The following is a 27,155-nucleotide window of genomic DNA, read 5'->3' as shown; positions in this document are numbered from 1 at the left end:
GCCTGCCCAGGCTCCCATACTCATCTTTATCCTCTGAATTTAAAGTGTAGCTTCTTTGCGCAGCACAGCAGAGTGCTGCACGGCAGCTGCTGAAGCGACCAGGAGAGTGCAGGCTTGCAGGAAGTGAGAACCAAGGGTGGGATTCAAATTTTTTAACAACCAGTTCTGTGGGCGTGGCTTAGGTGGTGGGCATGGCTTGGTGGTCATGTGACTGGATGGACGTGGCTTGGTGGTCATGTTATTGTCTGGGTGTAGCCAACTCAATATCACCCACATTGAGGCACGCTTCTCCTTGCCTGGCCTCTCATGACTGTGGGGATGCTACAACAGTCGCAAGTGTGAAAAATGGTCATAAGTCACTTTTTTCAGTGCCATTGTAACTTTGAATGGTCACTCCACACAAGCAAAGTACCAGCAAAGGAGGGAAAAAAACTCCAGAGAAGTTCCTGAGACAGGAAGTCTAGTCCTGCCAAGAATGTAATAAGGGTTAACGGAGAGGCAGTTTCTGTAAGCAACACCAGAATGTTTCCTTCCTGCCTTCCTTACAAGATTAGGCCAGTAATTTCTTCTAACAACCGGTTCTCTGAACTGCTTAGAATGTTAACAACTGGTTCTAGAGAATAGGTGCGAACTGGTAGAATCCCACCCCTGGTTAAAACGCCTCTGAGCTTGCACAAATGCCTCTGCACCTGTGCAAAATGCACGTTTGGCATGCATGCGCACACAAAGTGCGCCCACCAAACCATGCCCACCGAACTGGTGGTAAAAATATTTGAATCCCACCACTGCTCTGAACTACTCAAAATTTCCGCTACCGGTTCTCCAGAACTGGTCAGAACTTGCTGAATGCCACCTCTGGCGTGGCCAGCTCGACATCGCTGGTGTCAGAGGTGATGGCCCGAGTGTTCTGCCAGCAAAAATGGGCTCCCGACCTCCATTTTCAGCTGTGATGCCCTCCTGCAACCCTCTGCCAGTGAAAACAGAGCTCGCTAGCAGAGGCACCGTAGGCCAGTCCTTTGCTGTTTCCAGAAAGGCCCCGCAGGCTGGATCTGGCCCGTGGGGCGTTGAGTTTGACAACTCTGCTGTAGAGCAGCAGGCTGGCTCAGGAATTCTGGGAGTTGAAGTCCCCAGGTCCTAAAGGGGCCATAGTTCCCCACTCCTACCATAGAGAGTCAGAGGTTAGCTGAAGCTGGGAGAAGATTTGCATCATCGAGACCAGCAGGAATCATTGAATACCCTAAACACATAAAGTTGCTCATCAGGCTGCCGAAGGACTTAATGAGTTGGCAAGTTCGTGTTTGAAATATTGGATTGACCTACAAGGAAGAGTACAACATAATTACCTGCATAGCAGAATATGCTCGTTGCAACGCTGCATGATTTGGCACACACAACCCCTTGCTTTCCAAAATGGTTTATCCTTCCTGGATCCGGTGTGGCTCAGTCATTGAGATGTTCCAACGGAGGAGACCTGTTTAACAGAACAACTTGTCCATGAAAATGGCACGTTTTCTTTCCAATTCCAGATTTGGTCTATTGATAATCCCTAAGGGTTGTTTACAAGGTTTTTCCTGGTATCCTTGCCCTCGGAAGTTGTGGGAGCACCATCATATGAAACTTTCAAAAAGAGATAAGACTGCCATTTGTCAGAAATGGTGTAGGGTCTCCCGCTTGGTCAGGAGGGTTGGACTAGATGACCAAGGTCCCTTCCAACTCTGATTATCTGTTAATCTGTTAATCCTTTTTGTTTCTTTACTCAAAATGTTGCCTTGATTTGTGTCGTGATCAACAGAACGGTGATGCAGACCATGACGACGGACATTTTAAAAAATGCCTTCAAAATGAAATATTTGCATTTGTAAAAATATAAGAATAGCCTTCCTGCATGATGCCAAAGTCTCTCTTGGTCCAGCACTTCATTTGGAGGCCAATCTGATGCTTCGTAATAAATGGAGTTTTGTCCCTTTTCTGTTATTGTTTCCTTTCAACGGATATTTGAAGTCATGTCACCACGATGCAATTTAGAGATAGATTGAATCTTCACGTCTGTCCTCTATAAATTTATTCAGCTTTTTATTTACAGATCTCATCATGTTTTGTGGAAATGAGTTCCATGGGCTAATTATGCCACCTGTGGAATAATTAGCAGCCTCAATCAAACTTACCTGGAGGGCCCCAGATCAAGCAAAGCTCCAGCGATGCCACAAGCCGCAGTTCCTTGTTGCATTGAGAAAGGCAGATTGCCTCTGAACATGGAGGCTTCGCAGTCTTTCCCACTAATGAGGCATCGTAAGCCCTAAATGACAGGGTAAATTCACGATCAATCCACTCACAAACTTGTTTCTCATAAGGGTGTCTTCCTTAGTCTTTTAGACCAGGGTTCCCCCAAGTGTCAATATTCACCCGCAAGGCCTGATGGGACAATTTAAAGCAAGGATCCCGAACCAGTGGGCCTCAGCCTACTACCAGTCCACAGCTTATTTGCAACTGGGTTGCATGAGTGGGTGGCTGGGGCACTTGCAGGGGTGGGCTTCATAAATTTTAGCAACGGGTCCTCTGCCCCGTTGCTGGGTGGGCGTGGCCATGGTGGGCATGGCCTAGTCGGCCTCCTGCACCACTGGGGGGCCGGGGGGGGGGCTTTTTGCCTTGCCGGGGCTTCAGAGGCTACCGTTGAGCTTCCAGGAGGGAGAAAATGGCCTCCCTGGGGTCTGTAGGCTCTGTGGAAGCTGGAAATGGGCCTACTTCAGGCCTTCCCAAACTTCCAGGAGGCCTGTTTTTCACCCTCCTCAAGCCTCTGTGTGTGCCCTGCACTTACCTGGATCCAAAACGGGCAGTGTGGAGACACCTGGGAGGGGAGGGGTGGGATGGGTGGGACCAGTCAAGAGCGGGATACGGGGAGTTCTCCAAACTGCACAGAATCTTAGCTAGGGGCTCTCTCGAACCCCTGCGACCCCCGCCCCCCCCAGCAGCCCACCCCTGGGCAAGTGCATACATGTGTGTGCCCAGGCCCACTTGCATGAGACTTGTCTGTGCTCAGGGCCTCACTTGTGCAAGCATTGGGCGTGCTCTCCACCCCACTTGCACAAGTAACGGGTGCTTGCACACGTGCACCCTCTTGCACCTGCCCCTCCCACAGAACCATCACTCTTTCCCCTCTTGTCTCTGCTCCGGGCCACTAAACTACAAAGGTTGGGCAACTCTGATCTAAAGGATTGATAAATGGCTGGGGATCAATAAATGATGGAAGGTCAATTGGGATTAGTAGTTCATCTTTTGCGGGCCCTGTAGAATTCCAGGCCAGTTCCTAGTCCTGAAGGTGGAGGAGCTACTAGCGAAACAGTGTGAGTCAGAGTTGTGTGGTCAGCTGCCAGCAAGCGCGGCCTTGAGTTGTCTCTATTATTACCTTATTATTTGTCATAGAGATAGTCTTTGGTTAAAAAACGGTAATTAGGGAAATGGGGAATTCTGTTGCTAAGAGATATGGTTGCGAAGTGCAACTTACCAGAACGGTGTTAGCAACAGTGGCTTTGGCATTTCCAGTTGTCATTATTAAGCAAACCCTGAGACATCACATGGTTGCCACTGATGGCCTCCTGCAGGCTTCCCCAATGGCTTTGCTTGTTGGAAGCCAGGATTGAAGATTTATGACCTTGAGACCTATGATTGTCATAATTGCAAACACGAGCCCAAATCGTGATCATGTGACTGCTGTGATGGCTGCAACTTCAAAGACCAGCCCTAAATCTTTTCCTTCCAGTAGATGCTGGATGTCAGTGAACAATCCAAGGCTTCATGAAGATGCTGACGAGCTGGAGAGTTTTGGGGGGGCTCTTTTAGAGAGTAATATGGAAATAGAGCTGCATCCCTTTTTTCTTCGGACCACGGCTGATCGAAAAATGAAATCAAATCAAGCATCAAACCTGATATCTACACGCATAGGAGATCCCCAGAGAATTCCAGGACTGTAGGACAGGCTAAGAAATAAAAACGCATCCTAGAAATAGACAGTGCAAACTACTTCTGTCTTTCGTCCGAAACTGGACTCAAGGGACCCTTTAGCTTTATTTGAAATTCCACTTTTAGTTTTATTCTGATCGGAGACCTCTCTGGCGGGGCTGAATTTAAGCTTAGCTGCGGATATCTTCTGCCCTCTGGTGGCAGCTACCACAATTACAGGGTTGCCCCACTTCTGGTTTAAGCCTTCTCCTGCAAGACGGCTGTGGGGCTACGGATGGTACAGGTGGGCCAGCAATGACCAACCCTCTTGGGACACTGCAAAGCAGAAAGGGAGGAACGCTTGTGCTGCTATCATCATTTGCAACGGCATACTTTTATCCACACCTGAATCTCAAAAACTCTTTCTAAGAGCGAGGTAGGCTCCCTAGGACAGCAACTGTCCACGAGTCAGAATAGAATAGAATAGAATAGAATAGAATAGAATAGAATAGAATAGAATAGAATAGAATAGAATAGAATAGACCTTGGTGGTCTTCTAGTCCAGGGGTTGCCAACCTTTTGGACCTCAGGGACCACCAAAGTCATAATTTTAAATCCTGGGGACCACTAATATGAATTTTGACTGACGGTGGCTTGCTGATGTTGGTGAGAGAGAGAGAGAGAGATCTGATCTAACCTCTCTCTCTCCCCTCCGCTCTCTCTGTCACATACACACAAACACACAGAGGCAGGGGTGGGATTCAGATTTCTTAACAACCGGTTCTGTGGGTGTGGCTAGGTGGTCATGTGACTGGCTGGGCATGGCTTGTATGTAAATATTATAACTGCTTATGTAAATATTGATTTTTTTAATAAAAAATAGAGCAACTTGTACCCAAATTCAGGCAAAGCAGGCTGGCAGATTGAGTTGCTAACAGAATCACTCAGAGATCTACCTGCCATCGGCTACTTGAGTCTGTCACATAAAATTTGCTTGCAGTGCACTGAATAATAAAAGCTTCAATCCCCTAAGGAAGCAGAGCCGAAGATCTAAAGACTAGCTAGAAAGCAAGAAATCCAATTCCTGCTTCCTAGCTAATCTAAATCTCCCAGCACAGCAGAGCAACTGATGGTCGGAAAAATAGCAAGCTAGCAGGCAAGATAAGGAGTGAGTGTGCAGGGAGGGTTTCCGCGGGCCATGTGGACGGCGCAACCTTGTGTTCCTGCGCAGCCTGGATTAATTGCTTTGGGGGATGCTCTGGGGGTGGCATTTCTCTGCAGACCACCAAAATTTTCTCGTGGACCACCAGTGGACTGCAGCCCACTGGTTGATGACCACTGTTCTACAGGTAGTCCTCAACTTATGACCTCAGTTGAACCCAACATTTCTGTTCTTAAGTGAGACATTTGTTCCGTGAGGTTCGGCCCATTTCATGACCTTTCTTGCCACTGTGTTAAGTGAATCGCTGCAGCTGTTAAGTTAATCACCCGGTTGATAAGTGAATCTGGATTTCCCCCCATGGATTTTGCTTGTCAGATGGTCACAAAAGGGGATTACGTGACTCTGGGACACAGCAACGATCATAAGTGCGAAACAGTTGCCAAGCCTCTGAATTTTGTTCCCCATGATCCTGCAGATACTAGACAAAGGTTGTAATGGTGAAAAGGGGTCCTAAAAGTCACTTTTTTCCATTGCCGTTGTAACGTTGAACGGTCACTAAATGAACTGCTATAAGTCGAGGACTGCCTGTATTCATTTGCTTTTAAACTTTCTTTTTCCACCCCTGACTCCTCGCAGAACCCCTTCCATCTCCACATGGACCAATGCGGTGACTTCGAGACTCTCCTGGACTTGCTGGTCACCATTTTCCATGCCAACCGTTGGCAGGACGTCACCCTGGTTCTGTGCCAAGCCTGGGATGCCTCTGCCTTTGTCGACCTCTGGACCAGCCACGCCCGCCTGGAGAAGACAGTGGTGATCGACCTGAGCTTCCTGGAGGAGAGAGAAGCTGCTCGCCATCTTCGGCGGCACATGGAGGAATACCGCGAATTGCCTGGCCCGGCTTTGCTTTTCGGGTGCAATGCTCCCTTCTCCCAGCTCATCTTCCGGATGGCGAAGGAACTGGGGGTCACTCAGCAGTTCCACTGGGTTTGGGGGCAACCCCAGAATGTGGATGAGCTCCAGACGGAAGGGCTGCCATTAGGTCTTCTGGCCTTTGGGGAGGTGGACAGGCCCTCCCTGGAACACTTCATCCAGGATGCCATCGTCCTGGTGTCCCGTGCCATTTCCCGGGCTGTCTACATTCGGCCTGACCTTGCCCTCATCCAGAGCATGGTGAATTGCAACGACAAACACGCTGTGGACTCTGAATCCTCTGGACTCTACCTCTCCCAGTGAGTAAGCTGCTCTTGATTTTTGGATCTATAAGAGCCAGAGGGGTGTGTCAAACTCAAGGCCCGGGGGCAGGATCCAGCTTGCGGGGTACTTAGCTCTGGCCCACAGGGCTGCCCTAAAAACAGCAAAGGACCGGCCTGTGGTGCCTCTGACAGTGAAAATGGAGCTGGGGAGGGCTGTGTGCGGCCCTCCCAGGCTCCGTTTTCAGCTGCGACGGCCTCCTGCCACTCTCAGAGCACTTGGGCCACCACAGATGCCCCCAACATGGGTGACATCAAGCTGGCCACGCCCACCCCGGCCCACAAGGTCAAACACAACCCTGATGCAGCCCTCAATGAAATCGAGTTTGACACCCCTGCATAAGAGTAACCGACCCCTTCTCCCACCATGTAGTCCTCGACATATGACCATGATTAAGCCCAAATCAGGGGGTCCCCAGCCTTTTGGACCTCAAGAACCACCAAACTCATAATTTTAAATCCTGGGGAGCATTAACTGGTTCTGTGGGCGGGGCCTAATTTGTGGGTGTGGCTTGGTGATCATGGGGCTGGCTGGGCATGGCTTGGATGTGAATATTATAAATATATAAATATTGAAATTTTTATTAAGAAAAAGAGCAACTTTTACCCCAAATCAGGCAAAGCAGGCAGGCAGATTGAGTTGCTCACAGAATCACAGGTTCACTTAGAGATCTGTGTATCTGCCATCGGCTAGCTCAGTCTGCACTGCTTCAGTCCTATGGAAGGTTCGGCTCATCTAAAGACTAGCTAGAAAGCAAGAAATCCAACAATTTCCTACTTTCTAGCTAATCTAAATCTCCCGGCACAGCAGAACAGCTGGTGGTCAGGGGGAAAAAAAAGGAAAAATAGCCATTTAGCAGGTAAGTTTGCCGGGTGAGGAGTGAGTGGGCAGGGAGGGTTCCCGCAGGCCATGTGGGCAGCGCAGCCTTGTATTCCCGCGCAGCCTGGATTAATTGCTTTTGGGGGGATGCTCTGGGGGTGGAATTTCTCTGCGGACCACCAAAACTTTCTCACGGCCCACCAGTGGTCCCCGGCCCACCAGTTGGCAACCACTGGACTAGATGACCTCCAAAGACCCTCTTAACATTGTTATCCTGTTATTCTGATTCCTGCTTTTTGTTTTTTCTTTCCCTATTGCAGGTTTTTAGCCAACACATCTTTCCACGGCCAGACAGGCGAGGTCTTTGTGCACAACACGTCTCACATCCACACGGACTGTCAGTACAAAATCTGGAGCCTGCTGAGGGATTCGGTGGGACAGCCCACATGGGTGACGGTGGGCAGCTGGAAGGGGGGTGAAATGGAAGCCGAGGAGGGCAGCTGGCCGCAGCACCTGCAGCGCAAGACCCAGGCCGAGGGCGGGGGCTTCTCGCGCATGAAGCTGCGGGTGGTGACCTTGGTGGAGCACCCCTTTGTCTTCATCCGGGAGGTGCGTAGGTACATCGGGACATGTGGGGGAGGCAGCTGCTGAGCCGAGCTGATCGCCTCACAGACATTTCTCTGTTGCAAAAAATATAAAATTGTGCAACACCACGAAAACCGTGGTGGCTCTCTGGGAGGCTGGAACTCTCTGGGAGGCCCATTTTTCACCTTCCCCAGGCTCTGGAGGCTTTCCTTGAACCTCCAGGAGGACGAAAACAGTCTCCCTGAACTCTGGAGGCCCTCTGGACGCTGGAAACGGACCCATTTCTGGCCTTTCGGAGCCTCCGGGAGGCCCATTATTTGCCCTCCCTGAGCCTCTGCACAGGCCCTGCCCTTACCCGGCATCCAAAATGGGCCAAGTGAGGATTCCTGGGAGGGTGGGCAGGCCTAGCCAGGCGTGGGATTTGCCAGTTTGCCAAACCAGTCCTTAAAAATGATAAAATTAGCTACCGGTTTGCCCAAACCAGTGCAAACCGGTTGCAGCTCTCACCCCTGGCTGATCTCCAGGTATCTCCTGGCCAGCTCCTTCAATTTCCTGCTTGATATTCAAAAGGTTATTAACTGGTGCTCTTTCCAGGTAGACAAAGAGGGCAACTGTCCAGCGGGGCAACTCTGCCTGGATCCTCACACCAACGACTCCGCTGTGCTCAATGCCCTCTTCGAGGAGCTGAATTCAGAGAACGGCTCGGTGCCCATGGAGTACCGGAAATGCTGCTACGGCTACTGCATTGACCTCTTGGAGAAGCTGGCCGAAGACATGCCCTTTGACTTCGACCTCTACATCGTGGGAGACGGAAAATACGGGGCGTGGAAGAACGGCCGCTGGACAGGGCTGGTAGGAGACCTCCTGAGTGGCACAGCCCACATGGCGGTGACATCCTTCAGCATCAATTCAGCCCGGAGTCAAGTGATCGACTTCACCAGCCCTTTCTTCTCCACCAGCTTGGGCATCCTGGTGAGGATCTGGGACACGGCATCGCCCATCGGGGCCTTCATGTGGCCATTACACTGGACCATGTGGGTGGGCATCTTCGTGGCTCTCCACATGACGGCCCTCTTCCTCACCTTGTACGAGTGGAAGAGCCCCTACGGCATGACGCCCCACGGCCGCAACCGTATGAAGATCTTCTCCTACTCCTCAGCCCTGAACCTCTGCTACGCCATCCTGTTTGGCCGCACCGTCTCCAGCAAGACGCCCAAGTGCTGGACGGGCCGTTTCCTCATGAACCTCTGGGCCATCTTCTGCCTCTTGGTCCTTTCCAGCTACACAGCCAACTTGGCCGCTGTGATGGTGGGCGAGAAAACTTTTGAGGAGCTCTCTGGGATTCACGATCCCAAGGTTGAACAAACACTTTCTTTCTATGCTCCTTGCTCTTCTTTCACAGTGTCCTGCCTGGTCTCCCTTGCCTTACTCAGATTCTTCTCCATCTTCTAAATTTCTTCTCTGCCTCTGCTTTGCCTGTGTCCCACACATGGACTTGGCTTCCCCTCCGTCACCTTCCAGTCTCGTGGACCGTTCAAAAAAAGAATAATCGTGTTGCGTCTCATCAAAATTTGTTGACTCTGGTTTTCTCCCCTTGATGTTCCTGGATGATCAGACCCTCTGAGAAGTCTGCAAATCCTCTCCCTCATTATTTACCCCAACAGCACATACTCGGTGTTAGGCTACAGATGGTCCTTGACTTACAACAGTTCATTTAGTTTAGTTTAGTTTAGTTTATTGTCATTGCACCTCATACAATGAAATCAAACACCATCTTCAGTGCGTTTCATGACCATGACACACATCCTTCACACTTCACACATTGAACTGAAACCCCCTGACACTACACCAACACTGTACTATACAGTAGAGTTCAACAGAGCTACTGCCCTGAGATAGAAGCAGTTTTTCAGCCTATTTTGTCTTTGTTTTTATTATCCTGTACCGTCTGCCAAATGGTAATAGTTAAAAAAAAAAGGGTTCCCAGGATGAGATGGATCTTTGAGAATGTTTTGAACTTTCGTAAGGCAGCGGGAGCTATAAAGCTCTTCCAAAGAGGGGAGAGGGCAGCCAATGATCTTCTGGGCAATGACATTGACCCTCTGGAGTGCTTTCCTATCTGTCACTGTGCAATTGGCAAACCATACAGAGGTGCAGGAAGTTAAGATACTCTCTGTGGTGCAGCGGTAGAAGGTCACCAGCAGTTTCTCGTTCAGTTGTTGTTTTCTGAGAAGCCTCAGGTAGAATAATCTCTGCTGGGCCCTTTTGACCAGGGCTGCAATGCTGGCACCCCAGGTCAGGTCCTCTTTTAGGGTAACACCCAGAAACTTAAAACTGGCCACTTGCTCCACTCGGTCTCCATTGATAAGCAAGGGCTGGATGTCTGGTCTGTTCCTTCTATAATCCACTATAAGCTCCTTGGTCTTATTGGTGTTGAGGACCAAGTTATTGTATCCACACCACAAAAGCAACCAGTCCACCTCATCTCGATAGGCAGATTCATCCCCCCACTGGAGATGAGTCCCACCACTTAGGTCCCACAATTCAGTGATCGTTCGAAGTTACAACGGGGCTGAAAAAAAGTGACTTATGACCGTTTTCGTACTTACGACCGTTGCAACATCCCCACGGCCATAAAATTCAGATACTTGGCAACTGACTCATATTTATGACAGTTGCAATGTCCCAAGATCATAGGATCACTTTTTGCAGCCTTCTGTCAAGCAAAGTCAACGGGAAAGCCAGTTTCACTTAATAGCTGCGTTACTGGTTTAACAACTGCACTGATTCATTTAACAACCGTAGCAAGAAAGGTTATCGAACGGGGCAAAACTCACTTCAGTGTCTCATGTAGCAACAGAAATTTTGGGCTCAATTGTGGTCGTAAGTCAAGGACTACCTGGATAACTAGAAAAAGAAGGCCCATTCATATCTCCACTCATCTTCCTCTTCCTCCATCTCCATGAATTTATCTAGTCTTTTTTAAAGAAAACCTTTGACATTTCCGGCTATCACCTTGAGATGGTGAAATCCTGCATGGCTATTTGCTTGGGGTAAGCAATTTCAAACCAATTAACCTAGTAACCCCATGAGGTCTGAATGGAAAAAAAGAAACATCCTTTTCACCCTTTTTCTCACACACTGAATAGTATTTAAAAACCTCTTCAAGTATTACATTTTAATTTATTTCCAAAGCACCGGAGGGCAGTAGAAGAAGTAACGGATGGAAACTTATTAGAGATGCAATTTAGAACTAAGGAGAACTTTCTCTGACAGTGAGAACAATTCACAGCTTGACTCCAGAAGTTGTGGGTGCTCCAACACTGGAGTTTTCAAGAAGAAACTGGACAGCCATTTAGAATAGAATAACAGAGTTGGAAGGGACCTTGGAGGTCTTCTAGTCCAACCCCCTGCTTAGGCAGGAAACCCTACACCACTTCAGACAAATGGTTAGTTACAGGGTCTCCTGCTCCAACTCTCTTATTCTGTATTCCCCCTAAATTAAAATTTTAACATTTAGTCCCCGAGTTGTTTTCATCACTTGAAATGCCAGAAGACAATCCTGCAGGCCCCCCCTTTTCCCCCACCCCCGTTCTCAAACCCTCTGTGGTGTCTAGCATCCTGCTGTGGCTGACATGTTCTCATTTGCAAACATCCCATGAAATCACACCCTTTCTCTCTTTTCTGCTTCATCCACCCGTTTCTTTCCCTTCTTTGGCTCCCCTCTCACCCTGATTTCTGTTGCAAACGGTTCACATTAAAAGAAAATAATTCCCCTCTCCCCCAAATTTAAAAAAAACAACAACCTCCCAAATCCAGGAGCAAATGGTCTGATTCCCAATTTTGCCCTCTGCAGCTCCACCATCCATCCCAGGGGTTTCGTTTTGGCACCGTCTGGGAGAGCAGCGCAGAGGAATATATCAAGAAGAGTTTCCCCGACATGCACGAGTACATGAGGCGGCACAGTGTCCCCACCACCCCTGAGGGGGTCACAATGCTCAAGTAAGGAAGGCGGGGCCTGAGGGAGGACAATTCAGGGCAGCGGGGGGAGGAGAAGAGATGTTGATGTTGTGATGGGTTGGCATCTCTTCCGGTTGTAGCTCCTGCCTTTGGGGGCCATCCGCCTAATTTCAAAAGGTTTCTGCTGGAGACCACTCGAAACATCTAGAGATGTTTTCTCCTTAAGGACACAGCCAGTGGTTTGGTTGAGAGGAGGCTGAGATCATCCCTCTCTCCAGTCATCCGTGTTGTGCTAACAGGTGGAATCTCAAGAGGTTGGGCTGGGACTGAGTTCCAGTCTCCCTTCAGCCACGGAAGACCCCCTGGAAGGCATAGGACCTGTCCCTCTCTCTCATCCCAGCAGCCATTTTGGTCCAGTGGTGGAGGTCCTGGACCAAGAACAGGGAGATCCGGGTTCTCGTCCTACCTCAAGACTTTGGGCTAGCCCCTCTCTCTCAGCCCAAAGCCGTGTGGCCCACCTTTCAAGTTCCTTCTCAGCTAAAGAAGCTTCCAGAAGGACTTAGGCCTACCCTTTTCTTTCAGCCCAAGCCCACCTCAGCTCACCAGTTTGTTCTTGCAGGGGGAAATGAGAGAGGGAAGAGCCATGTATGCCCCCTGAATAATAAACATCTTACCAACTTGAATGGGCCCAGGAAGATAGATTTTGTGCAAGCTACAGGTGAAACAGATTGCAGGGATCTTACAAATTAACCATTATAATGTATTAAAGCCCCATTTTGTTTGGTGAGGTAATGTCACTGACATTTGTTCTTGGGTATCTGTAATCCTTAAGGAAGCAATACAGGTTGTCCTTGACTTATAACCATTTATTTTTGTGACCGTGTGAAGTTAACAACAGCACTGAAAAAAGTGACTTATGACCAGTCCTTGCACTTACGACCATCATAGCATCCCCGTGATCACATGGTCAAAATTCAGCCACTGGGCAACCAGCATGTGTAATTTGACAATTGGACTGTCCTGGGATCATGTGATCACCATTTGCGACCTTCCCAGCTGGCTTCCAACGAGCAAAGTCTATATGGGGAAGCTGGAAGGAATTGCAAAGAGGTGCTGTCTGAATGACCCAGTGATCCTTACTTAACGATGTGGTGAGAATGCTAAGCGATGCAATCATATAATATCATGCTTTACAACCACATCTCTTTGCAAGTGAAATGTTGGTTCCAAGTGCCTTTACAAGTCAAGGACAGAGAAAGAGAAAGAGGGAGGGAGAGAGAGAGAGAAGGGAGGGAGGGAGGGAGAGAGAAAGAGGGAGGGAGGGAGGGAGAAGGAGGGAGGGATAGAGAAAGAAGGAGGGGGAGATAGAGAAGGAGGGAAGGGGAGAGAAAGAGGGAGGGAGAGTCAGAGAGAGAAAAGAAGGGAGAGAAAGGGAAGAAGGGAGAGGGAGGGAGAGAAACAGGGAGGGAGAGGGAGGAAGAGAAAGGGAGGGAGGGAACGAGGGAGAGAGAAAGGGAGGGAGGGAGAGAGAGAAAGGGAGAAGGGAGAGGGAGAGAGAAATTGAGGGGGAGAGAGAGAGATGCTATGAAATTTGTAAATGTGGCCATTGGTTGCAAAGTTGCTTTTTCATCACTGTCGTAACTGCAAAGGGTTGCTGTCCAAGGCAGTTGCTAAATGAGGACTACCTGCAGACGTAATCAATGCTTCCCAATTTGATAGCAATTTGCTTCTCCTCACCAGGACCAGCCCACCAAAGCTCAATGCCTTCATCATGGACAAATCCTTGCTGGAATACGAGGTCTCCATTGATTCCGACTGCAAACTCTTAACCGTTGGAAAGCCTTTTGCTATTGAAGGTACGTCAAAAAAAACCCTCTGGATTGAGGAAAGCACCTGGAGGCAGAGCAAGGAAGGGGTTCGGTAGCCAAATGAGGCTTTCGTTCAGATTGCTTATTTGTACCCTATGACTATCATTAAGTGTTGTACCTGATGATTCTCAACTCTTGACGAATGAATCTTTTCTTTTATGTACACTGAGAGCATTTGCACCAAGACAAATTCCTTGTGTGTCCAATCACACTTGGCCAATAAGGAATTCTATTGGCTCATTCTTTTGAAAACAGTTGTCCCCAGTCTTTAAGCATGAAAAATTAAAGCTAGGAAAAATGCAGAAATATTACTCCTCCTTTCATGGAGAATGTTACTTTTACTTAATTTTAATAAGGTTTTCCCAGGAGGCTCCAAAAAGATAATTATGCATTGGTTCATGAAATACTTCACTTTGTATCCAGAAACCTAAGTGTAAAAATAGGAGCATTTGCTGTGTGTGTGTGTGTAAAAGGCGGGGGGAGGGAGAGGGGGAGAGAGAGAGAGAGAGAGAGAGAGAGAAGAAACTGCTGGTTGCATCACAGTTGATAGCATCTGATAGCAAAAGGAAGCAAGTTGTTTTTCTCATGTCTGTAGTTAAAGGGAAGGTTTTCTCTGCAGGTGTTCTGTACTGCAGTCCCAAAGGTGCTTTTCAAAAGGTAACTTTCTGATCACTGAATTCTTGGAACAACTACTGAAGGACAAGCCACAATACTACTGCCTTTACTCTGGGAAAGTTACTCTGTGCGTATATGAGCTCCCCAGAATCCACAAAGAGGGAACTCAGACAAATTGTTAGCGGGACCAACTTAGTCTCTTACAACATTGCAAGCTGTAACATCCAACCACTTTATAACAAGAAAGGCCAATTGTCTTTTGAACAGCATCTTTGGGACAACCATGATTTGGATGACTGAGAATCTCCATGGGTGTAAAATAGAATAGAATAATAGAACAGAATAGAATAGAACAGAATAGAACGGAATAGAACAGAACAGAACAGAACAGAATAGAATAGAATAGAATAGAATAGAATAATTCTTTGTTGGCTAAGTGCGATTGGACACACATGGAATTTGTCTCTGGTGCATAAGCACTCAGCGTACATACAAGCAACAAGTAATATATGATCATAATCCTCACAAAATACATTCATCATAAATCATAAGCTACAACACTTCGTGATAGTCATAGGATACTAAATAAGCAATCAATATAAACCATACTAGGACACTAAATAACACAATTAATATAGATTGTAAGATACAAGCAACAAAGTTATAGTCATAAGAAGAAAAGGAAATAGAATAATAGGAAAGATGAAAAGAACAATAGTAATATAGTCTTACTAGGTAGTTTGACAGTGTTATGGGAATTGGTTGTTTATCAGAGTGATAGCATGGGGAGGAAAACTGTCCTTGTGTCTAGTTGCTCTGGTGTGCAGTGCTCTATAGCGTCGTTTTGAGGGAAGGTGTTGAAACAGTTTATGTCCAGGATTTGAGGGGTCTGTAGACATTTTCACAGTCCTCTTTTTGACTCGAGCAGTATACAGGTCCTCAATTGCTAGTAGCAATTGGTTTCTCTGCAGTCCTAACTATCCGTTGAAGTCTGTGTCTGTCTTGTTTGGTTGCAGAGCCAAACCAGACCGTTAATAGAGTTACAAATGACAGACTCAATAATTCCTCTGTATCAGCAGCTCTTTGGGCAGCCTGAGCTTTCTGAGTTGCCGCAGAAAGAACGTTCTTTGCTGAGCTTTTTTTATGACAACTTTTGATATTAGGTGTCCATTTCAAGACCTGAGATGTTGTAGATATTGTCTCCTCTTTTACACCCTTCTCAATTCTCTTGGACTGTGCCAGGCTATGGCATCGGCCTTCCGCAGAACTCGCCTCTGACCTCCAACATCTCCGAGTTCATCAGCCGCTACAAGTCGGCCGGCTTCATGGACCTCCTGCACGACAAATGGTACAAGATGGTGCCCTGCGGGAAAAGGGTCTTTGCCGTTACTGAGGTATGGAGGCTCTGCGGGAAAAGAGCTTCCCCTCTTGCCTGCTCCACCCCCTCGGACTTCCCAAGGCCCCTAGATGCGCTCATAATTGCGCCCGCAAAAGGCCGCTACACCAAGCGACTTTGGAGGGGGCGTCTTTCCAAAAGGCAGGAGTGGTTCCGAGAGGTTTGCCGTGCCCCCTCCGCCCTCGGTCCATACACATGTATAGTATAGTGACCTTGAGGAGTTTGTGTTTCTAAATTTGAACGTTCCTAGTGGGTTCAATCCTGCCTGTCTTTCCTCCTTCCCCCATCACTTCCAGACTCTGCAGATGGGGATCTACCACTTCTCCGGCCTCTTCGTCCTCCTTTGCATCGGGTTCTGTGGCTCCCTGCTCACCTCCCTTGGAGAGCACATCTTTTACCGACTCATCTTGCCTCGCATTCGGCGCAAGAAGAAATTCAATTATTGGCTCCATACCAGCCAGGTGAGGGATAATCTTGGATTATCTTGGGTTGGAGGAGAGGGTCCCATTTTGTCACTGGTGGGATTCAAAATATTTTACTACCGGTTCTGTGGGTGTGGCAGGGGAAGGATACTGTAAAATCTCCAGTCAGAGGTGGTATTTGCCGGTTCTCCAAACTACTCAAAATTTCCGCTACCGGTTCTCCAGAACTGGTCAGAACCTGCTGAATACCCACCTCTGCATTTTGTTTTGAAAAAAAAGCAGTCACTACAGGAAATCCTTGTCTGATGGACATTCTCTTAGTGACCATTCGAAGTTACAAAAAAAAAAAAGACTTATAAGCAATGATCACCCTTTTGATTGATTGATACCCCACCTTTAGTATTTTTACAAATAGCTTAAGGTGGCAAGCATATCCGACAAGTATTCAGATCTAGCTTAATATCAGGCCTGCCCCAACTTAGTTCCCTAGGAAAGAACGACCCTCAGTGCCATTTGGTTGAAGTGCTAGGTTCTTTTGCTAAAGTTCAGTGGTTGCAGCGAAAGAAAAGCTAGATCTGAATATTCCTGTTCAAAGGTTACACTGTTCCCCTTTCCCATGGCCCTCCCCTCTTGACCATCAGTGTCCAACAGCACGCCATCTAGATGTTTTGGGAACCGCTTGGATGTTGGCCCTACTTGATGTCCTTGAAGGCTGGTTTGATCAGGTGCTGGCACCTCTGGTTTCTGGCAGGGTTGCCTCCCGCCTCCCACCGTTTGACATAATTTGAAATGCATGTGCAAAACCAAGACCATTTATTTACTTATTTATTTATTTATAAAATTTATTGGCCACCCATCTTACCAGATGCTTACATCACACATATACTCTGTATCTATCAATCATCTATCATCTATCATCAAACCTCTTATCATCTATCATCATCTATATTAAAGACATAAATGACTACCAGCAAAGGCTATGATCCATTTAAAGATGGGGAGGGCCGGGGCAGGATGAGGGGGGGGTGTCTATTGTTAGTCGATCAATCACCTCCACTGTGATGCTAGCAGATATTTTTGAATTGTTGCTAAAATGTGACACAGAGGCAGAGCAAATTAAAAGCTGTATGATAAAACGGGTGCAAAATTTGAGAGGAATAATTGCAGTGGAACAAAGCAATGAGTAATAATAACATTTGAGCAATTGGGACACTCCTCCCAATTATTCTTAGGGAAGTTATTTTGTCCCAATTGCTTTTCTTCATCTTACAAATCTCTGAAGCTTTTATTTCTTTGTGGTTTTTTTTTTTGAATATGCATAACCCAGAAAATACACCGAGCTCTAAACATGGGACTGGAGGAACAGAGGCTTAAGAAGCTGAATTTGGAGAAAAGGTACATTCTTTTCACATCTTCCTTTCTTTTGCCAACCCATTTCACATTACAGGTAGTCTGTTGGAAGAACTATCCTTCTGGGTTCCCTGTGTTTTATACCCTCTCTGGGCTTTGAACTTCCTGGGGCACAGGAAGAGTATCCTGATTGGTTGCTGTCAGAGGTCATAGCTAGCTTTGTGGGTTGTGTTAAGTTTGGTTGAAACTTGGTTGGTAATGCAATGAAGGGCAATGAAATGGTTCTGTGTGAAGGAGGTAGAACTCTGTTATGTAGAATAGACTGGCCCAGGTCTTAATGACCCATTAACAAAGGTGGGAGTGGGGCTGAGTTTCTGCCTCTCTGAGTTTGTACTTCTCTTTTAGGGGAAATATTTTGCCTTTTTAGTATATAGTCCTGAAATATTTCATTTTTCCAGGAGAGGGGTTAGAATTCTGGGAATTGAAGTCCGCTAGGCTTAAGGTTGGAGACCCCTGCCCTGGAGGTACTTACGACCTGGATTAGAAGTTCTGACAGCTGTCCTTCTCCCTGTAGTGGCATAACTTCATTCTGGGCGCTCGGCTGCTGGGCCACATAGATGGCCTTTTGCAGCATTCTGCAATCACGTGACTGCATTTTATGACATTTTTGCCAAAAAATGGGCATTTATTTCTGGTTTCGGCAAAACCAACTCTTAGTGACCTATTGACTTGTTTAACCAACCACAGCATTTGCGCAATGTCCACTGCAAAAATGATTGTAAAATCTTTTCTTTCATGTGGGTGACCCAATTTATCACCATTGTGACCATGCACTGGCTCCATTATGGCTGAAACTCGAGGACTACCTGTGACACATGGCCAGGGAATTCTGGGAGTTGAAGTCCAGCCATCTTAAAGTTGCCAAGGTTGAGATACATTGAATTATACAGTTTCATCCTAAATGATCTTGTGTTTCTATTGCTATTTTTCCTGACTTTGCGCACCTTTCACTGAGCTTACGACTGAAATTCTTTGTACATTTTTTAAAATGTGTATGTTGTCAGCATTCCGGCGATTGCCCTAATTATGACCCTCGAACCAAGCTTCAAAAGAAACCAAAAGATTTATTAGGAGCAACATGTTCCCCCCTCCCCCCTGGGTGTGTCATAAATCAGATTCTCCAATTAAGCACGTTCACAGGCTGGGTGTCATCAATCACGTTCTCCAACTAAGGATTTTCACAGGCGGAAGATCCAGTAGCTTAGCTACAATCTTTGTAAGAAAAGTGTGGAATGTACTTCTGGTTTTCAACTGCAGCCCTGCTCCCTCAGATTTCCTGCCCCCTCGTCTTGTTTATGGCAACTCAAAAACAGGCATAGGAATGCTTTACGAGTTGACATGTGTGGCTGTAAATAAGATGAAGGGACTTTTTTTTAATTTAAGTTTTTATTAGACAAACACAAAAAAGAAGAACATTAAAAACAATGAACCTGGTGCAATCCTCCTAACCCACATAGTTGTCTTACATTGTTAAGTCATATATAAACATAGTACATATTTACATTCTATATACATAGTATATAATATATACATATAATCATTTCTTATTATCTCGATCCTTCCTCTTTTCTAACCAACAATAAAACTTATCCCATACTTTGTTGGCTGCATGTCTGGGTCGCTGCGTGCAACAGGGCTGTCGCTGCTGTGTGTGCAAGTGTGCATCTCAGGGACCTGAGCTGGGAGGCATGGGAACTGCAAGTGGGAGCGTTTGATGATTTTGAAGAACTCCTGGAACACATCCACAATAGAATCTGTTGCAAGCATTACTTCAAATATGGAACACCATGAGCAACAGGAAACAGAAGAAGAGGGAGCGTCCTCTTTCATCAACACAGTCCATATGCAACCCTACCAAACAACTTAAAATGGATGACTTTTTAAATGATATTCAGTCAACGGTCGTAAGTAATAAATTATCACCTTCACCTATTAGCCTTTCTAATGGATACGATCCACTGGAATGGGACTTACAAGCTGAGGTAGAGAGCTCACAGCTTCCGGACATTTCTGCTTCTTTATCAGGGGAGTCTTCCCTCTTTCAAACATCAGCTGCCGGTGCTGCCGCTGAGGGTTTGTTGTAACAAGAATATGGGGAATTACAAAATAAAAACATTTTTTATTTTATATCTAGGCAATGCATGCTGACGGCACAGACAGTGCTGACTACTTTTGAGCTTTTAACTGAGGTCAACAATCAAGTGGACTCATTAAAAGAGTCAACTGTTAAGTTTGCTGATCCAAAGATGGACGCTAACTTGAGTTTCACTAAAAGTATAAAAAACTTGTCATGTGATCTACTCCCTCACCTAGAGGTGCATGCTAAGCAAGGTTCTCCCAAGAAGTCCCGGATAAAAAGCACACAAGTTTTAACTGTTATCCACAGCGGCATCAGATTACCTTACAAATTTTAAATAACCAAACGAATAAAGGGAAGTGGGGATTTAGAAATGCGGTTATTCTTTCCCTTAGCCAGCTGCTTCGCTGTGAAAGGCAGCTGGTGGATTTGCAGAGGGCGGAATGGCTTCCCTGCAGAGGGGCTTTTAAACGTATTTTGTTGACTATTAAACAACCCACTATAGCCAGTATGCTGTTTAAAATGAATTCCTTCCTTAGTGAATTTGGAATTTTTCCTATTCGCGTGTTTACTAAGGAGGGTATTAGTCCTTTAATAACTCATATTGGCAAGAAGAGCACTGCTTTCCACAAGCCTAATTGCAACGATTTTAAAGCTGTTAACTCTAAGGATGTTATCTCTCCTGCACCCTTGAGAAGTGACAACTTGAAAAATCAACCTCCTATCCGGCAACGTACTGAGATACTGGAGTCAAGCCTGATTCATTCTTTTTGTACTTTGCCAGAGTTAGAACAAGCGGGCATCATTAAAAGATTAGACGACCTGAAGGATCTTTTAGAAGTCACACGTAAAGCTGCAAAACCTTCCATAGAATTTGCTATCCTGGTTGCAGATGTTATTAACGCTTTTTCTGAGAATTCTGATGAAATTCCTCTTTATATAGATGCTGCAAATAATAACTCTGTAAAAGAGGTGTACAGGCGAGGAGAAAGGAGTGGTTGCTCAGTTACAACAACAAATAGAACAACAAATAGAAGATGACCTTGGAGTAGGTGTTGAACTCCGTCATAAGGAGGTTCCCACCTGCTCGTTGCTACTCCCTTTGGTCTGAGACACTATCCCACTGGGCCAACCTACAATGATACCTTTGCAACAGGTTGTTGGCCCTCAGAAGCATTTGGAGTCTGTTTACCAATTTGGCAGTCGTGAAGGCAAACATCTAACAAACCAGTGCGTCTTTTTTGACTCTGAGGGAATCTTGGATAATATTACTCCTGTGGAATGACTGGAAAATGTTAGTGTCCCTCCCAATGCTCACATTAATTCCCTCCCTATAATGACAAATGACAAGCAAGTAGATTATTTTCACCTATTGTCCTGGAATATTGCTGGCTGGAAAGCCAGAGCCATGGATGGTGACTTGGAGGATTTCCTGATAAACTTTGATTTTATAGCCCTTCAGGAGACCTGGCTGACCACGGATGAAGAACAGATCCATCTGACTGGCTTTGATTCGTGGTCTATCCCTGCAGTTAAATCTAAGACTAAAGGAAGGGACTCTGGAGGCCTGTCAATTTTAGCCAAAGCAGAGTTGGGCTGGCAAGCCCAGAAGCTCAGTTTTGGTAATGCTTCTGCTTCACATTTAATTGTCAAGTTCTTCTATGGCTCTTTCGGACTGATATTGCTGAATATATATATCCCTCCTCGCTCCTCCTCTTATCATACACCTAATATCTGGGCAAATTTAGAAGAGACAGTTATAAAATAAAATGTCTAACATCCTAATGTTACTATAGTTTGGGCAGGAGATTTTAATGCCAGGGTAGGGGCATCTTTACATAACTTTGTTTATTCTGGTGTTATTCCTGAGGATTATTTACTATCTATTACTCCCTGGCATTCCAGTGATTACCAAAGAAATACTGCAGGTACACAATTGGTTTCTATGATTTATAACTGTAATCTCTATATTATAGGAGGTAAGGACTATGGTTTTATATATCCTTTTACTTATCATTCAAGTAACTCCAGTAGCGTTCTAGATTATATATGTGTTTCAAGAGATAATATTATGGCCCATTATGACGATCTATGTCATTCATTGAAGAAATTTCTTACTGTCAAACTTCCGACAGGAAACCGCCAACAAGTTGGAGTTAGGGTTAGGGTTAACTTTAGAAAATCTTCCTATCTGGCCCTCTGTTTCTGTTTCAGAAATTAAATCCATTATTCGATCATTAAAAGCTAATAAGGCACCTGGTAAAGATTTTTTTGCCCCCGGAATTATTTAAGACTTATATGGACTGGTGGGTGCCTTTGTTAGCAGGGCTCTTTACCTTTATAAACAATACTGGCCGCATACCTGTGAGTTGGGAAGTGGCCATTATTGTTCCCTTACATAAAAAAGGAGACAGAGGCAATCCAAATAATTACAGACCAATAAGCCTAATTGGAATTGTTGCTAAAATGTATGCAAAGCATTTGTTGAGCAAAATTGAAATCTGGGTTATGGAGAATAATCTTTTGGTGGAGGAACAAGCAGGCCTTAGACCAGAGTGATCTACCATAGATAATTGCTTCACATTCTATCATTTGGTAACAAGGTATTTAAAAATGGGTAAGAAATTATTCACTGCATTTATTGATCTAAGTGCGGCTTTTGATTCGTTAAACAGAAATATCTTGTGGAGGAAACTGGCGGACCTGAACATGGAGCCCAGACTCCTTTTTCTGGTTAGGGCCCTTGACTCAAACACCCACGTGAAAATCCGTACTGGCGTAAATGGAGCCCTGTCTAAGAGCATACCTACCAATATTGGCCTAAGAGAGGGCTGCATTTTAGCCCCAATGCTTTTCAATCTCTATGTCAATGATTTATCAGGATTCCTGCATGCAGTAGATTTGCATATGTCAAAGATTATTGATAAATTTATTAATACCCTTTTATATGCCGATGACATGGTATTAATGGCTCATTCACAAATAGGCCTGAGGAGACTATTGCATAAGCTGAATACCTATTCTACTTTGAATTTCTTAAATACTAATAAAAGTAAATCCAAAGTGTTGGTTTTCAGCACAAAAAGTAGGAAATATAATTGGCAGATTAATGGGGAGTCAATCGAACAAGTAAATTCTTACACCTACCTAGGAGTGGTCTTTACTAATACAGGATCTTGGCTTAATCACTTTAAAAGTAGTGCATTAAGAGCTGAGATAAGCACCAAAAGATTATATAAATTATTTAACCATAATTACCCAGGCACTTTGACCCCTATGTTGAAAGTATTTAGGGCAAAAATAGTTCCAATGCTGACATATGGTGCAGAACTGTGGGGTTTAAATAAAGCCTCCCCACTTGAACAAACACAGCCCGGCTTTTTAAGACACTTATTGGGGACTGATAAGAACACTTCTGCTTCAGCAGTCAGAGCGGAATTAGGTATCCACTCCTTACATAGCCACTTAATAATTAAAACATTTACATACTGGCTAAAGATACAATCAATGGATTCGGATAGACTTCCCAAACTATGCCTAACCGAACAGTTAAATAAGTTCCAATTTAACTCCTGGGTCAGTCAACTCTACAGAGCCATCTTAAGACATGGGTTTTCTACCCAATTTTTATTGACAAGGGTTTCCCAGGCAAGGGAAATTTTTAAACAGAGAGTCTTGGATATTAGTGCCCAGACTGACATGGAATTATTAGCAAAAAAACAGATCAATAAGATGGTTGGCTAAGAATAAAAATATCTTCCAACTTGAAAAATACCTTTCAATGGGTATGCCACAATTACAGAGAAGAGCCTATACCAGAGCCAGATTTGAGTTACTGGATTCCATGTTCAGACATGGGCGCTTCCACCATGTACCATACCACAGGAGAACCTGCTTATGTGGTTCATCTGCCACTGAAGATATTTCCCACATCTTGTTCAACTGCCAAATATATGCCCCCATTAGGCTTAAATATTTATCATTTCTACTGGAAAGAACAGTCCATTGGGAATCAAACCACAGATTGTTATATTTCCTCCGGGCCTCTAATGTACACATCGTCCGTAGGACTGCTAAGTTTATAATCAAGGCAGCGGTCCTAAGAACCCAATATATTGAACAAGTTGGTGTATCCTGCAAGGGTGATCTATTATCCGATTTCTGACTCCCTGGTTTTCCACATATGTTTTTATTATTGTATTCTTATATATCTAACTTATCTGTATTTTGTCTTGTTATATATTTATGTTATGTTACTGATAAGGTTTTATGACTATTCAATAAACCTCTTACTATCCCATACTTTGTAATAATCCGATTCATCCTTATTTTTTAATTCTTTTGTCAATTTGTCCATTTCTGCGTGCATCCAAATTTTCCTAATTATTTCTATTTCACTTGGCGTTTCTTTTACATTTCCACTGTTGTGCACAGGCCAATCTTGCAGCAGTAATTACATGAATTATTAGGTATATAATATCTTTGTCGTATTTTCCACGTTAATTCCCAACAAGAAAATTTCAGGTCTGTATTCTGTTTTAATCTTACACATCTCTTCTAACCATTTCTGAATTTTCTGCCAAAACTTTTTGGGCTTCTTTGCAATTCCACCCTAAATAATACGCTCCATTTCCCTTATTGCACTTCCAACATGCAGGGGAAAGATTGGGATAAATTTTTGCCAATTTTGATGGCGGCAAAGGTGAAGGCGCTTTTAAAGGGCTTGCCAATTTTGTTGCGACTCCTTTTTTTTTTTTCCCCTTAAAGGGACATCCAGACTTTCTCGGTCTTTACTCTTTCTCTCTCTCTCCTCTTCCAAAGATGCAACCTTCAAACGCCTCCAGATGAGCCCCAGCCGCCTCCCAACCAGGAGGGTTGGAACAACCTCCGTTGCACCACGATAAAGAAGGAAGAGAAACGGGTGCACTTCAACATTGATAACGCCCCGGAGGAGGCCTCCGAAGACGAGAGAGCGGGGCCTGTTTGGCACTGCATGAACGGCCAGGATCCCCAGCAGGACAGCAAGGAAGCCAAGCAGAAGGAACTGAAGGAGCTAGAGAGCAAAATCAGTGATATGCGAGAGCAGCTGAGGGTCGCCCTGGTGCGGAAGAGTGAGCTCATGGTGGCCCTTGGACCGCCCCCCAAAGCTCCTCGGCTGCCCCCTGCGCTGAAGGCACTGATCAGGGAGAGCAATGAGGACAGGTGATGGAATGAGGAGGGGCCTCCAACTGGACTCTGCTTGGATTCCTGTTCCTAGTGAAGAATGCCAGCGCAAAGAGCAAAACAACAGAAGAGTAGATTCTGGTCGGGAGTGTTTTATTCTAGCTTTCCCTGCCTTCCCCAGATCAGTTTTCATCCAAGGGGCCCCGTGTGGGTTGCTGCTGGTCACCCTTATTTGCATGTGGAAAGTCCCACTTCATCCATGTCCATTGGAAAAGCCACCAGGGTGAGAAGGACAAGCAGGCAGGGCTAGAGACGTTCAGAATCCGAATTGATTAATTCACGAACGTTGTTAAGTTAACCTTCACATTCAGCAAGTTGATCTTGACTTTTCTGTTCTGTGGGGTCCTGTTGCTGATTTTTGGCACAGATCTCTTGGGCGACTTAGGAGCACACTTCCGGAGCTTTCGCTCGTCTTTTGAACCTTTAGCAGGCAGGCACGATTTGTAGGAAGCTTCAAAGGACAGGAACCGCTGAATTAAGAGAAGGCTGGGAGAAGGTACAGGTGGAGAACGGATTGTCTCTGGTTTAGATCATTGTAAAGCAACGTTAATTGCAGCTTCTCTGCCGGGGACCCTGAAGCTCGTTGACCCACCACAGCCAGCTGGTCTCCAGGCCGCCTAGCCCAAATTATGGGACTTGAGCTCAGTTCGCCACGTCTCAGGTGCAGCCACGGCTGAGTGGAGTTGGAGGGGAAGGCGGGGGGATAGGCATTCACTTCCTGGTACCCTCAAACGAAGTTTGTGTTAACCTTGGAGCAGCTTTTGGAAGACAGGGTAGGCAACGTTGAGCCAAACGATGCAACATTCCAGCTGATAAGGTGCTTTTCTGAGGTTAGCTGGAGGGGGGGGTCATCCTTTAGTGGTACAGCACAAAGCTGAGGAAGGACCACATGGAACAGGCAGGGGAGAGACTCGGTTCTTGGAAAGAGGTCTGTTTACATGGAGGGAGCGACGTCCCAGCAGTTGGGAGACCCTGGGAGATCTCCCGTGGGACAGCACAACCAAAGATTGCAGTAGGTAGCATTATGGCATCACCAAAGTAGACAGAAGTAGGATTCCTGGAGGAGGAGGGAGGAGGGGAGGAAAAGGGGAGGGGAGGAGAGGAAAGGAGAAGGGAGAAGAGGGAAGGCGAAGAAAGGAGGGGAGGGGAAGGGAGGAGAGAAGGGAAGGGGAAGGGAGGGAAGGAGGGAAGGAGAGGAAAGGGAAGGGAAGGAAGGGAAGGAAGGAAAGGGGAAGGGGAGGAGGGAGGGGAAGGGAGGAGAGAAGGTAAGTGGGGAAGAGAGGGGAGGAGGGAAGAGAGAACAGGAAGGGAGGAGAGGAGGGAAGGAGGGGAGGGGAAGGGAAGGAAGGAAAGGGGAAGGGACGAGGGAAGGGAAGGAAGGAAAGGGGAAGGGACGAGGGAAGGGGAAGGGAAGGGAGGAGAGAAGGTAAGGAGGGAAGAGAGGGAGGAGGGAAGAAGAGAGAACGGGAAGGAGGAGAGGAGGAAAGGAGGGAGAAGGGGAGGGGGAGGAAAGGGAAGGAGAGGAGGGAGGAGGGAACGGAGGAGGGGGAAGGAGGGGAGGGAGGGAGGAGAGAGAAGCAATGGGGAGAGGTCTGATATTGGGTAAGCCTAATAGAAAATTTATATGCTCATGGAGTGTATTTATCATTCCTTCCATAATTTTAATTTTATTGTTCAATAATTTTACACCAAAATTTCGTCTCTGTAACTTGGAGAGGGTGGGCAAAAGGAATTGCTCCAGGACTTCACTTTCCCCTTTGTCTTAGCGGGTGGAGCAGGATGTGAGGCCGAAAGAAACTTCTGCCAATCGGACTCAGGACGAGGCAGACGGGCTCCATGGTGGCCTCCTCTCTCCTGAGCCAATTCTGGATTGGACAGAGCAGCTTTCCTGGAACCAGATGGAAGCTTAACAAGGAGAAACCCAGCCTAGAACTAAGGAGAAATTATGGGAGTTGCCACCTCCAGCACATGGAGTTGGAGCAAAGAGCTAAATTTGCAGCCCCTCCAAAAACGTTGCATTGTATTGAGTCCTGCATCCTTTGACTACAAAAAGAGAAAGATAGCTGACTTTTGTCTTTAAATATCCCTGGCAGCAGAAAATAGAGGTAGTCCTTCATTTAATGACCTTTCAAAGTTACAACAGCATTGAAAAAAAGTGACTTGTGACCGTTTTTCACTCCTACAACCGTTGTAGCATCTCCGTGGTCACGTGGCCAAAATTCAGGTGCTTGTGGCAACTGATTCATATTTATGTCCTGGGGTCACGTGATCGCCTCTTGCGACTTTCTGATAATCAAGTCAACAGGGAAGCCAGATTTTAACGATTGTGTTACTAGCAACTGCAGTTATTCCCTTTACAAGTGTGGCAAAAAGATTCATAAAATTCGTAAAACACTCACTTTACAGCTGTCTTGTTTAGCAACAGAAA

At 46.0% G+C, this 27,155-nt stretch overlaps 1 protein-coding gene across 1 annotated transcript in view; it reads left to right on the top strand.

The window, feature by feature from the left end:
• Nucleotides 1-24,710, top strand: part of GRIN3B (glutamate ionotropic receptor NMDA type subunit 3B) — a 44,141-nt gene extending 19,431 nt beyond the window's left edge. Inside the window, exons 2-10 of the mRNA XM_026698456.2 lie at nucleotides 5,735-6,330; nucleotides 7,492-7,780; nucleotides 8,351-9,112; nucleotides 11,613-11,758; nucleotides 13,457-13,572; nucleotides 15,442-15,593; nucleotides 15,892-16,056; nucleotides 17,345-17,412; nucleotides 24,326-24,710. Coding sequence (XP_026554241.1) covers nucleotides 5,735-6,330; nucleotides 7,492-7,780; nucleotides 8,351-9,112; nucleotides 11,613-11,758; nucleotides 13,457-13,572; nucleotides 15,442-15,593; nucleotides 15,892-16,056; nucleotides 17,345-17,412; nucleotides 24,326-24,710 — 2,679 coding nt within the window. The remainder of the gene's footprint in view (nucleotides 1-5,734; nucleotides 6,331-7,491; nucleotides 7,781-8,350; nucleotides 9,113-11,612; nucleotides 11,759-13,456; nucleotides 13,573-15,441; nucleotides 15,594-15,891; nucleotides 16,057-17,344; nucleotides 17,413-24,325) is intronic.
• The last annotated feature ends 2,445 nt before the right edge of the window (nucleotides 24,711-27,155 follow it).

Source organism: Pseudonaja textilis, chromosome 1, assembly GCF_049901715.1.
Source record: "Pseudonaja textilis isolate UNSWEBS1 chromosome 1, rPseTex1.2, whole genome shotgun sequence".
NCBI classification, from domain to species: domain Eukaryota; kingdom Metazoa; phylum Chordata; class Lepidosauria; order Squamata; family Elapidae; genus Pseudonaja; species Pseudonaja textilis.
This window is presented reverse-complemented; position numbering and strand designations above follow the sequence as displayed.